We start from the raw sequence: 11,307 nt of genomic DNA on the forward strand, positions 1-11,307 counted from the left end.
GACTTGCAACACAAATGCACATGCACCACTTCTTTGTCCATCAGATATTAGAGATATATGTAGGGAAAGGGACGTACCACTTAATAAAGCACGATCTTTCCACGGACAGACTTGACTGCTAGATGCAGGGGAATATCTCGTCTGTCGTACGGGACGATGTTCCCATCAGGACTCTTGGAAGGGTCTTGGACGGGCACATCTCGCTTGTCATATGGCACGATGTTTCCGTCGGGGCTTTTCGCAGCCAGCTGAACGAGAACATCACGTTTATCGTAAGGAACGATATTCCCGTCGGGACTTTTGGCAGCGTCTTGAACTGGGACATCAGCGCGTTTGTCATACGGAACGATATTCCCATCAGGACTTTTGGCAGCGTCTTGAACTGGAACATCGGCACGTTTGTCATACGGAACGATATTCCCGTCAGGACTTTTGGCAGCGTCTTGAACTGGGACATCGGCGCGTTTGTCGTACAGAGTTATGACACCATCAATGCTTCTGGCTGGGATCTCGGGGGATATTTGCCTCTTGGATACGTCAGCAGGGTATGCGGTGATGAGATCCAGAGGAGCTGGGGAGCGAGCAACGGCCTGGCGCTAAACAGCGAATCAACAAAATATATCCTGACATAGAGGCGAAATGGCTTACTTGTAGAAACAGAGGATGAGCAAGAACTTGAGATGCCAACAGGGTGGCGAATGATGCAAAGAGAGTCGCACGGGCGAGCATGATGAACGAACAAGTGGGGTCGAAGATGGAAAGAAGGTGAATCCTCAGGCGTCCAGGCCCGGTGAAGAAAATAAAACGACTGGAGAATAAACTGAAATGAGCGTTGGAAATGTCGATGAAATATCGCTTACAAGGCTGAAGTGAAAGGGAAAGGAAGAATAGGGTGGGAACAAGTAGCTCTACTAGATTTTATACTAAGTAGCCCCTGACAACGCGATCATCACCCGTGTGGTCATCTGTCATTTGTCCTCAATTTTCGCGGCCAACTCGGGAGTGCCTTATCTGACTCTTTTCATGTCTTCCGACCCCCGTTTCTCTCGACTACGGTCAGATCCACGATTTAGACGTCCTCGAAAAAATATTTCAAAGATTGTTATCGACGATCGCTTCAAATCCGTCTTTGCCCAAGAAAAAAAGCCCAAGAATAAATCCGCTGGTAAGGCAATTTATCTTTAACTTGGTCGAGATGTAACATTTATCATTCAATAGCCCGCGTTGACAAGTACGGTCGCCGTCTCTCTGATAGTTATGAACAAGACAACCTGCGGCGGTTCTATCGACTGGAGAACGGAGATGAAGGCGGCGTCGAGGAACCAAAACCGATAGATTATGCTCGAGGACAAGTGCTCTTGGAATCATCGGACGAGGAAGAATCGGAGAAAGAGGACGCTGAAAGTGACGCCGAAGATGGTTTTGTGATACTTGGCCGGAACGAAAATGAAGATGAAGAGGAACCGGAGATCGACTTGGATGAGTCGGAGTACGCCGACTTGTCCGCTCAAGCAGCAGCATACGCCAGAGATCACCCTGAAACTGAAGCTCAGGAAGGTGCAAGAACTCGTCGACTCGCAGCTGTGAACCTGGATTGGGACCACATTCGCGCCAGTCATCTATTTAAAGTCTGTTCTTCACTTGTTTCCCTCACCGCTCCTGCACTTGCTTCATCGTCCCGTGGTACTGAAAAATCAAAAAAACACGTCAACGCTACCAGCGAGATAGTTCGTGGTCAGGTGTTGAATGTTCGCGTCTATCCAAGCGAATTTGGGAAAGAACGTATGGCTCGCGAGGAGAGGGAGGGGCCGCCTGCTGAAGTCTTCAAGAAAAAGGAGAACGAGAGTGAGGAAGTCAACCACCGTAATATTTACGAGGTTGGCGATGAAAATGAATTGAACGAGGATGCTCTACGCAAATACCAGCTGGAACGTTTACGGTCAGACGTGTTGTTCCTGGACCGTTTCTATCCATGCTTATTTATGCCTGTCGCAGATATTACTACGCCGTCATTACCTGCGATTCTGTTGATGCAGCATCGCACATCTATGATGAGTTGGAGGGCACAGAGTTGGAGCGATCTGCAAATGTCTTTGACCTAAGCTTCGTACCAGAAGACATGGTTTTTGACGATGAATTCAGGTAGTCATCATTCTTCGAAAGATATAAATGCTCACGATATATTAGGGATGAAACTATGGAGGATTCTTTTGCTACATATAAGGGACTTGACTTCGTCACAGACGTACGTCTTTCTATGTCTGTTGGGTAGCTTCTTGTCACTTATAATCTATCAGGCTCTACGACATTCTAAAGTAAAGCTAACTTGGGACGAGGACGACCCTGAGCGCAACCTAGTCACCCGACGGACATTATCTCGCAAGGAGATAGAAGACGGTCATTTCAACTCTTACCTTGCTTCTTCCTCAGAGTCTGAAGGGGAAGATGAACGACAAGACACCGCACAAAAGAAGTCCCAACAAAAAGCTCAATCACGAGATAAATTGCGTGCACTGCTATTGGGTGGAAACGATGATTTGCCAGAGGGTTGGGCTCGAGCCGGCGACAAAGACGAGGGCTCTGATATCGATATGGAGATAACTTTCACCCCCGCGTTGTCGGAGTCTAAAGGTGACCAAGATGAAACCACGATCGAAAAATACCGGCGCAAAATGAAGGAAAAACGGAAGAACAAAGCTGAGCGGCGTGCTAAAGGACTAGAACCACCTCCAAAGGGCGACAGCGAACTTGGCAGGGACGACTTCTTCGATGCTGCCAGTGACGATGAGCCCGCACCTCCCCAAACCAAAGAATCCGTTAGCCTAGAAGAGCTCAAGAAACTGGCGGATGGAGACGAGGGACGGAAGCACTTCGATCTAAAAGCTGTACTGAAGGCTGAGAAGAAGTCAAAACGGAAGGATAAGAGGGGCAAGAAAGCTCGAGAACAAGACGCTAATGATGAGACTCAACCAGATTTCACACTCGATGTCAAAGATGTCCGCTTTAGTGTTCTTCACGAAGATCCCAACTTTGCGATTGATCCTAGCAATCCTCAGTAAGTCTACTGCTTTAGTTTGGGGTCATCGATCTCACGATTTCTACATAGATTCAAGAGAACAAAAAGTATGTCTGCGTTGCTGGAAGAGGGGGGCAAGCGTAGGCAGGCGAATCGAGGCGAAAATGAGTCCTTGGATAAAACTCCAAAGAAAGGCGGGACGGGTGGTCACCGGAATCTGCAAAGTCTGGTTGAAAGTGTTAAACGAAAAAGTTCTCATCCTGCGCGGCGTGGAACGGGTAAACGCCAAAAAGTTTCATAGACTGGTGTTACAGATTTGTTTAGCTACTTGGTCATTTGCTCTGATACTTTTTTGCTTGGGAAACTGATAGAACGATCAGCTGGGCACACAACCAGCGATCATGTAATCTTCGCGTTCGAGAAATCTAGTTCTGGATGGGCGGCCTGGAATTTCTGAAGAGCCTATTTGGGGGAATTAGAGAAAGGTCGCTGTTACCAATGACGAGTAATTGACCTCCATCTTCTTGAGTTCATCGGACGTTGGTTTTCCCATTTGCTATATAGTCATAAGCGCAATACTCAAGATTGTAAGCATGGCCTACCTTCTGTTGGTTGTCAAACTAGTGGCCACGAAGACGTCGTTAGCAAAATCAGAAGATTTATTATTGCGTTACTTGCCATCATCTTCTCTACCATTCCCCTGCATGGATCATTTAGAAGAAACAAAAACAGCAGGAAAGAATGTACCTTGTCTCTCCGTCAAGATCGCTGAGCTTGCTGGTTTCAGGTTCTATCTTGGTGGTATCGATCTTGGGATGATGGGTAAGGACGTTTCCCCACCATTGCTGCTTGTTCACTTTCTCAAGATGGATATAAATGGCCTCGTTGTCCTCTAATAAGAGATATAAGCATCTGCTCCGATGGCAACATTTCACTTACGAAGCGTCCAAGTGCTGTCATCCACCTTGATTTCCTTGCAAAGTTCGCCGTCGAGAATCTTCTCTTTCCCTTTCAGACCGACACTCAGTTTTTTCTTCTGAATAGTAACGGAGACATCTCTGCCACGGGTCCCCTTTGGAATGGGAACGACAATATCAACTTCACTTAGTTCTTGAGTCCAAGTGTACGGTAATTCTAGCATAGAAATATGAACGAACAAAACTATATGAAGCAGATAGGCCATACCAGCCTGCTCCCTGGCCTCCCTTGCGCGATCTTCCTTGTCCTTTTTCTGCCGTTCCTCGGGCGAAAGTTTGTCGTATTCTTCGGCACTCATGGACGCCATCGGAGTAGATAATGAAAACTAGAAAATTAGAAAGGTCCATTGGCTGATTGGGCCGGGGTCCGTTGCTTGGATCAGATGCCCTCGCCAAATACGCTCGTAACGAGTTCACCCATCTTTCATTACACCTCCCATGGCGGAGTTCACACCCAAAAGCCCGCTAAACAAAGCGACAACTGCCGGCTTACAGGCTGCTGCAGTCGGGACACTCGTTAGCGCTTTGCAAAATGCGCTTGGAAACCATTCATATGGTGCAGCGGGTGTGTTGACACGGACAGGCGGTACAATTGGTTTCTTTGGTGCGTAATAGTCTGTATTGCTGTAAGTGTGCGCTGAGTGTTCTGTAGCCGCTATGGGTGCTACTTTTGCATACACAGGCGCTGCTGTTGCCAACCAACGGCAGACGGACGACTCGTTGAACACCGCGGCTGGAGCCTGTGCTGCTGCATTTCTCGCCGGCCTACGAGGTATCTGATTCTTTGTTATACACTTTCAAATCCGCGATCTCATTGACATTGCAGCGCGTTCTTTTCCTGTCGCATTAGGTGGATGCGCGTTCATGGGTGCAGTCATGGGAACATATGACTATGCTGGCAAATTGGCATCAACGGAAGGAGGCCCAATAGATCCTGAAAAGCGGCGGAAATTCTTCAAGAACCCAGACTTGGTTGTAGATTTACCCTCAAAGTAAATTCATCATCGACAATGCAATCATACAATCAAGAAAACTAATTATCATCACGCGGATACCTACGTCCCGTCATTGTTACTTTCTGCAAGAAGTTCATAACGCCGCTGTATTTCGACATGGTGCTGGCAATGGAAGTCTGCCCATGATGCCGCCGTTTGGCAGGTCATCTTCTCAAATGATTACGACAAAAGGCATGAAGAATAGACTGAAGAGCTCACCTTGCTCGTCAGCTTTGCCCAAATAACATCGGGTTCATCTTCATCCTCGTCTGCGCCGTCTAACGCAAAAAAATCAACAATAGCCTTCAGGTCCTCTTCAAAAAGGTTCCGTTGCGGCGGGCCTGTTTGGATATCAGCAGAAGGAAGAGGGCTTGCTGCTGCTGGCAGAGGAGCCTCCTCGATAAAAAGGTTTTGTTCGACAACTGGAGCTTTCTTCCTCTTCAGTCGTTGAGCGATGCCGACTCTCTTTCGGAGGGTTTCAATGTCAGTGCGAAATCCGTCATGCTTCTGGATCTGTTCGCGCCAGGATTTATTGGAATGATGAGGCATCTTTTGGAAGATTAGTCTAGTTAGAATTACAAGGATGCGAGCAATACCTTCTTGAAAAGTCGGTCGGCAATAGCAATATTCGTGATATTAATGTCACGTTTGAGGAGGACCTCAGCATAGGCTTGGACATATTCTCGCTCCTCTAGCGTGTACCGGTATCTCCCTTCGGAGAAAAGTACACGGGTATGTTCTGGTGGTGGTGAAGGCGATCTTAAGTCCTGACCCGAAGCAATAGGCCTCAGTGTTGGTTGACTATGGGTAGACTCGCATCCGGTCTTGCGCCGTTTCGGCAGTTTATCGTCTTCTTCTGGATTCAACCTCTTGTTTTGGGACATGCTCAGGTTCTCTTCTATCCATTTCCTCTCCACCTTTGCCTTTACCTCCGCCCTGACTGGCGTACCACCCTGTTTGTGCTGCTTTTGATGTCCTTTGCGTTTATTCTGTAATTTGGGAGGTATATCGAAAAGGTAATCGGAATGGTCAAGAAGCCGCTTCGCGTTGACGCAGTCGGTCACAAACGACGCGTTGACAGCTGGTACATCATAGTAAACAGCTTCGCTGAGGTCGGTATTGAAAGTCTTGCACTTCTGACTGAGGATGCAATAATCTGCGAGTTCTTTCTGGTGTGCCAGTTTACCTCCGTGTTTCTGCGAGGTTCGCATCAAGATATAGCGTAGTAAAATCAAAAAAAGTGGGTACCTTGATCTGGGCAGTAGTCACAGAACGCTGTGTACTAAATCCCATGTTTACTTCAACGAAAAAGTTCAAGCCTTCACCCGTCTCTGGATCAGTCAAGATATTCGAAGCAGGTGAGGCAGCGGTAGGTAATTGGGATGGCCTCGCAGATGGCATGGTAGGTGAGCGCGGGATAGGCGATTGATTTCTGGCGCTTTCCTTCGACGAGCTGAATTTCTGGGACGAGGATTGGATTGGTACGGAGGATTCCAGAGAGTGCGAGCGGGAAAGGGAAGTAGAAGTAGAACAGTCTAGTTGTTGTGCTTCACAATGGTAGGCGGGTGAACGCAATGAATGAGCTGAGTTATTGGGTGGAAAGGAAAATTGCTCTTGGGAAATTTGACCAAGGTGGTTTCTACAAGAATCGACCAGTGCGCCATACAGAGGGTGTCGATGATCAGGCATAGACTGCTGCATCATATGGTTAATCAAATTCATTTGGTGGAAGAACTGTTGCATCATGTCTGGATGCATCATGGGCGGTGGGAAAAAAGGCGGATTCGGTGCAGCAGAGCCGACAGAAGCTCCAGGCTGAGACATGATATTCTGGTACACTTGTGGAATATTCGAAGAGGTATCTGATAACGCTGGCGGAACAATAGAAACAGAAGTCTGAGTATCGTTCGCAGTACGTGGTGGAGAAGGATGACTTGTAGGAGATTCAGGCTTAGACTGAGCTGGGGATTTCGACGGAGTACGTTTTGTAGAGCTGCTCTTCATTGGAGATGGCCTGATATCAACGGGTGTTTCTCGGGGGGTAGGTAAGGGACTTCTTGCGTATGTTGATTAGACTGTTATGATACGCAGAATATCCTGGACTCACTTGACATCCTTCTCATCCGGTGAGCCGATGGGCAGCCCGTCGTCGTGGGTGGCACAACCCCCCCAGTTGTCGTCAGCTCCCAGCACTTTGCGAGTAGTAGAGCATTTTTGAACCCATTGGTGATTCAGAACGATCTTGTCGGCATCGGTCCCCCAATCACGAATAAACTGGCGTCCAGTGTTAGACTGAGGGTGAACAAGAATATACTTTGCACTCCCGGGATCGTGGCAGAGCAAGGCGCCCAATTTCTGTACCAATATCAATGTGATGCAAACAGAGCAATCAGACGAGCATACCCTCAACAAGCGAAGCAATTTAGGGCGTCCGATGATACCTCCGGCACCTGGATCAACAAAGATGGCACCAGCATCAAGAAATAGAGGAGAAACGGAATCATCAAGTGGCTGCGATGGCAATAATTTGACACTCATGGTGGTACATGAAGTGAAGAGAGCAAGAGAAAGTTAAAATGGACGTGACAGTCCAAACTTGAAATTCAGGTGTGATGCATAGCGTGGCATTACAAATCTTGTCAATCAAGCAAATTGGTACACTCATATAATCTCGAGTAAAAGGTGCATAGCATAACAGTAGCTGAGAGACATAATGAATGATATTGAGATAGTAACACCAAGTCCTCCAAAACAGCCACAGCCACTTAACGGTAACTGTCACAGATATGAGAAAACGCAACAACCAATAAAACAAAAAAAAAACGAACCTCTTTTGCCTGCGAGCACGAGCACCAGCACCACCGAACTTTTTGGGCTCCATCCGTCTGGGGTCGGCAATCAACAGCGTTCGGTCATACGCTACCAGTTTCTTCTTCAACTCCAGTGCGCTGTAAGCGTCGATGTATTTTGCGTAGTATGCAACGAGAGCCTTGGCAATGGCCTGGCGGATAGCATACACTTGGGAGGTGTGTCCACCGCCCTTCACCCGGACACGAATATCAAGGGGAGTGAAAGCATCCTCGCCAGCAACGAGAACAGGCTCGTACACCTTTAGGCGAAGGATTTCGGGTTGGACGAGGTTGATGGGGGAGCCATTAATACGGATGAGTCCACGACCCTCCTTGGCATGGGCTACAGCAGTTGCTGTCTGTAGCACGAGTGTTACTAAGAACACCTTCAGAAAGACACACGAACGCACCTTCTTCTTTCCAAACGTCTGGACGGCTTTGGTTGCTGAAGCCATTTTGCGAGATTAGGATAGTCGGTGGTCGACGGCCTAACGATGAATCTAACAGAGAGACGTTAGAATAAATAAACAGCATGTCATCCGAAACAATAGGCTACCTACCTTGATCTTGACGTCGAGCCTGTCTGCGTGCAGTCGATGAGGGGAATATTGAGCCGTGGGAAGGACTCAAAAAACTGTACAGTTTCATATGCCGAAGCGGAAATATCCGGCCGAAATGTGCCGGCCGCTGACATAATAATCTTCTTCTTCCGATTCCTCCACAAGCGTAGTCGACTGCAATGCTTAAGACAGTCAGACGTGTACGTTATCTGCAAATACTATCAGCATCTTCACTTACACTGCGTTAGAGGTCGCCCAGGCAATTACTTCGCGCCAGGATTTCGCAAACGGTTCCTCGCCCAGCTGGAGTCGCGAGGCCTCGGTTGTCGTCGAGAGTCCAATCACGCGTGCCGGCGTCGCCACCTACAGGTGTGTGTTTGTATCCTTGACAAGGTATCTACGTGCTCACATAGTTTGGCATGTACAGCGGCCTCGCCTCTTGAACCCGTATACGTTTCGCTTAGCGCACCTTTTAAGCCCAAGCGCACAGATCCCGATCCACAAGAAACGCTGGTTGCTTTGGACCCCACTATCTTCAATCACCCAATTCGACGTGATGTCCTCCATCTCTGTGTCGTGCAATATCGTGATTCCCTCCGCCAAGGCTCCGCAAATACCAAAACTCGTGGCGAAGTTCGTGGCTCGGGCAGGAAGATTCGTCCTCAAAAGGGCACTGGAAAAGCACGTCTTGGGGATGCCCAGAGTCCTATGCTCAGAGGTGGAGGTATCGCGTTCGGTCCCAAGCCTCGCGATTTCAGTACCAAGCTGCCCAGGAAAGTCATTCAGATGGGCATGCGGGTTGCGCTCAGCGCAAAAGTCAAGGAACAGCAGTTTGGTGTCATGTTCAGTATGGACTGGCCAGAACCCAAGACGAAGACCCTTGCCAAGAGACTGGAGGATCTCGGTCTGGATCAGACGTTGTTTGTCACCGGAGAGGAGGAGATTCCTGTAACTTTGGAAAGAGCCATTCGAAACATCCCAAAGGTGAAGCTGACGACATCAAATGCGCTGACCGTTCACGAGTTGCTCAAATGGCGACGCATAATGCTCGACGCCAAAGCGGTGGACTTTTTTGAACGGACATTGTCACGAATTCCCCCTACTGCAGCGCACTAATACATTTTGTTTCGTTCGTTCCGGACCAAAATGTTTACCAAGAAATAAGGTTACATAAGTAGGCATCACTATACTACATATATGTAGCAGGAGGATCCTCACCATAAAACTCGTCTTCGGATTCAAATGCATCATACTCTTCTTCACCCCATTCCTCATACTCAGGCTCCCATTCATGCACATCTTCGTCCATCTCCTCCTCATCCTGGTCCCCGAAAAGGTGGTCATCTATCATATCACCCATTGATTGTATCAGACCAGCTGAGCCATCACTCTCTGCAACGCAAATGCGCACATCCTGGATAAATGACTGGATGGCTTTAGAAAATTCTTCGGAATGCGCTTGTTCGACTTCAAGTGTGAAACGAGGACATCCGGCTGCAACACGACGCTCAGCGAGCTGTAGTAGCTGGAACGCGCTCTGCGTGTATTCTCCTTCCGTAGAAAAGAAGACAGAGGATAGATGAGGAAAAGAGGAGAATGAAGATGACGGGGGGTCGTCTGGTGAAATTCCTGTAATATGTTGTATATCCAACTCAGATGACATGTCCACCAACTCCAAATGTCTCAGCTCCTTCAGCGAGAGGAAGAACTCTTTATCCGCCAATGTTACAGCACAACGTTGGATACGCAGCGTCTGCAACTTGGCCAGCTCCCCAAAGTGAACATTAAAGCCGATATCCAAGACGGTATTGCCGACCACCTCTAGATATTCCAGGTTTGGAATACATAATGAACTAAGAACGCAGTCACACGAGCCCGTGCCATTGCTATGCGGGTGATACAAAGAGACTGCTAGGGATTTCAAAGAAGTTGGCACGGTGATGATGAAAGGAGTGTCATCTTCATTTCCGAAATCCAGTTGCTCGTTTGTATCAAACCCGTGTAGGATAAGTGTTTCAAGACATGGCGATTCGAAAAACAAATTCTTGATGTCTGCATGGGTCGGAGAATAATTGCTGAGCTCCAGTGTGGTGAGACTGGTCCTTGAAGAAACGACATTTATGAGATGTCCCTGAGTATTAAAATGACAAAGGGAGTTGGCACTCGCAAAGAGTGGAAAAGGTCCCGGTAATGGCCACAGATAACCTATGACATTGACAGAAAGGCTAGTGAGATTTGTGGCGGAGATGAAGTGGTAAGCATCCGAAAATATGGTGTAGGTACTGAAATGTGCCACAGTCATCGCCAAAGTCCGAACGCGAGAGATGTGTGGTGCAGTTATCACAGCGGCTTCGCGGGCAGAACTCACGGAATCAGCGTTAAGTGCCTTGATATCTAAGTCGATGAGGCGGCCCTTTGACCGTTCTAAGAATGCCTGGGCAGCTGGAATGTGTCGTTCCAAGGAAATGTGAATGGTGGTCCATAATTCAGAGGCCTCGATAGCAACATTTCGCCAGTGGCGACAGACGCTGCATATCAGAGCCAGGAGGGGCTGATGTTCGTCGGACGACAAGTTACGAATACCGGGAGAGAATATCAAGGCGAGAAGTTCGTCAGGAAGCTGGTTTATCTTTGAGACAGCCGCCATATCTGACTGGGAAGAACATAAATGACCGGAATAGAGAAAGACAGGTTTTCGTACTTTCAAAGTGATGAGAGCAAACTTCAAGCAAAGAGATTTATAAGGGCTCCGAGAAGAAAAGTGGCGGCTAGGATAAGGACGAATTTCAATTTGCGCACTGGCCAGACTTCACTGCACGTGACGTAGAGTAGTTCAACTTGGTTACATTCTTCAAGTTGATAAATATGACACTGATCTCCTCAAAGCACGTCACAGACAGCACCACTAGT

At 48.0% G+C, this 11,307-nt stretch overlaps 8 protein-coding genes across 8 annotated transcripts; 3 read left to right on the top strand and 5 right to left on the bottom strand.

Moving 5' to 3' along the window:
• Nucleotides 1-4: 4 nt before the first annotated feature.
• On the bottom strand, nt 5-889 carry BT62DRAFT_927856 (uncharacterized protein). Its single transcript, XM_043185368.1, has 4 exons — nt 861-889; nt 649-808; nt 78-596; nt 5-28 (listed from the first exon to the last, which is right to left on the bottom strand). The coding sequence occupies exons 2-3, from the start codon at nt 727-729 to the stop codon at nt 81-83; spliced, it is 597 nt and encodes a 198-aa protein (XP_043044074.1). The 5' UTR covers nt 730-808; nt 861-889; the 3' UTR covers nt 5-28; nt 78-80.
• On the top strand, nt 617-3,463 carry BT62DRAFT_523469 (uncharacterized protein). The gene is made up of 6 exons (XM_043181251.1): nt 617-1,165; nt 1,219-1,939; nt 1,996-2,142; nt 2,188-2,245; nt 2,298-3,055; nt 3,107-3,463. Exons 1-6 carry the CDS (start codon nt 1,024-1,026, stop codon nt 3,315-3,317), a joined length of 2,037 nt encoding a protein of 678 aa, XP_043044075.1. The 5' UTR covers nt 617-1,023; the 3' UTR covers nt 3,318-3,463.
• Nucleotides 3,278-4,292, bottom strand: BT62DRAFT_962410 (nuclear movement protein nudC; the record flags this gene model as incomplete). Its single annotated transcript, XM_043188642.1, has 7 exons — nt 3,278-3,478; nt 3,531-3,572; nt 3,619-3,636; nt 3,695-3,716; nt 3,764-3,908; nt 3,956-4,150; nt 4,202-4,292. 7 exons carry the CDS (start codon nt 4,290-4,292, stop codon nt 3,416-3,418), a joined length of 576 nt encoding a protein of 191 aa, XP_043044076.1. The 3' UTR covers nt 3,278-3,415.
• Nucleotides 4,293-4,431: 139 nt separating this feature from the next.
• Nucleotides 4,432-4,989, top strand: BT62DRAFT_1001382 (uncharacterized protein; the record flags this gene model as incomplete). The annotated part of the gene is made up of 3 exons (XM_043176732.1): nt 4,432-4,597; nt 4,646-4,765; nt 4,820-4,989. 3 exons carry the CDS (start codon nt 4,432-4,434, stop codon nt 4,987-4,989), a joined length of 456 nt encoding a protein of 151 aa, XP_043044077.1.
• On the bottom strand, nt 4,965-7,600 carry BT62DRAFT_1072633 (uncharacterized protein). The gene is made up of 6 exons (XM_043178874.1): nt 7,392-7,600; nt 7,096-7,343; nt 6,237-7,041; nt 5,585-6,184; nt 5,208-5,537; nt 4,965-5,156 (listed from the first exon to the last, which is right to left on the bottom strand). The coding sequence occupies exons 1-6, from the start codon at nt 7,524-7,526 to the stop codon at nt 5,049-5,051; spliced, it is 2,226 nt and encodes a 741-aa protein (XP_043044078.1). The 5' UTR covers nt 7,527-7,600; the 3' UTR covers nt 4,965-5,048.
• A 63-nt stretch (nt 7,601-7,663) lies between these two features.
• Nucleotides 7,664-8,340, bottom strand: BT62DRAFT_943478 (ribosomal protein S9). Its single transcript, XM_043187881.1, has 3 exons — nt 8,248-8,340; nt 7,817-8,196; nt 7,664-7,763 (listed from the first exon to the last, which is right to left on the bottom strand). The coding sequence occupies exons 1-3, from the start codon at nt 8,290-8,292 to the stop codon at nt 7,754-7,756; spliced, it is 435 nt and encodes a 144-aa protein (XP_043044079.1). The 5' UTR covers nt 8,293-8,340; the 3' UTR covers nt 7,664-7,753.
• Nucleotides 8,341-8,552: 212 nt separating this feature from the next.
• Nucleotides 8,553-10,008, top strand: BT62DRAFT_927859 (ribosomal protein L4). Its single transcript, XM_043185369.1, has 3 exons — nt 8,553-8,597; nt 8,646-8,766; nt 8,825-10,008. The coding sequence occupies exons 1-3, from the start codon at nt 8,577-8,579 to the stop codon at nt 9,511-9,513; spliced, it is 831 nt and encodes a 276-aa protein (XP_043044080.1). The 5' UTR covers nt 8,553-8,576; the 3' UTR covers nt 9,514-10,008.
• BT62DRAFT_1072636 (uncharacterized protein) lies at nt 9,499-11,169 on the bottom strand. Its single transcript, XM_043178875.1, has 2 exons — nt 11,099-11,169; nt 9,499-11,050 (listed from the first exon to the last, which is right to left on the bottom strand). Exon 2 carries the CDS (start codon nt 11,042-11,044, stop codon nt 9,587-9,589), a length of 1,458 nt encoding a protein of 485 aa, XP_043044081.1. The 5' UTR covers nt 11,045-11,050; nt 11,099-11,169; the 3' UTR covers nt 9,499-9,586.
• Nucleotides 11,170-11,307: the final 138 nt, after the last annotated feature.

This window comes from Guyanagaster necrorhizus (assembly GCF_019112545.1).
Source record: "Guyanagaster necrorhizus MCA 3950 unplaced genomic scaffold BT62scaffold_4, whole genome shotgun sequence".
Classification (NCBI taxonomy): Eukaryota; Fungi; Basidiomycota; class Agaricomycetes; order Agaricales; family Physalacriaceae; genus Guyanagaster; species Guyanagaster necrorhizus.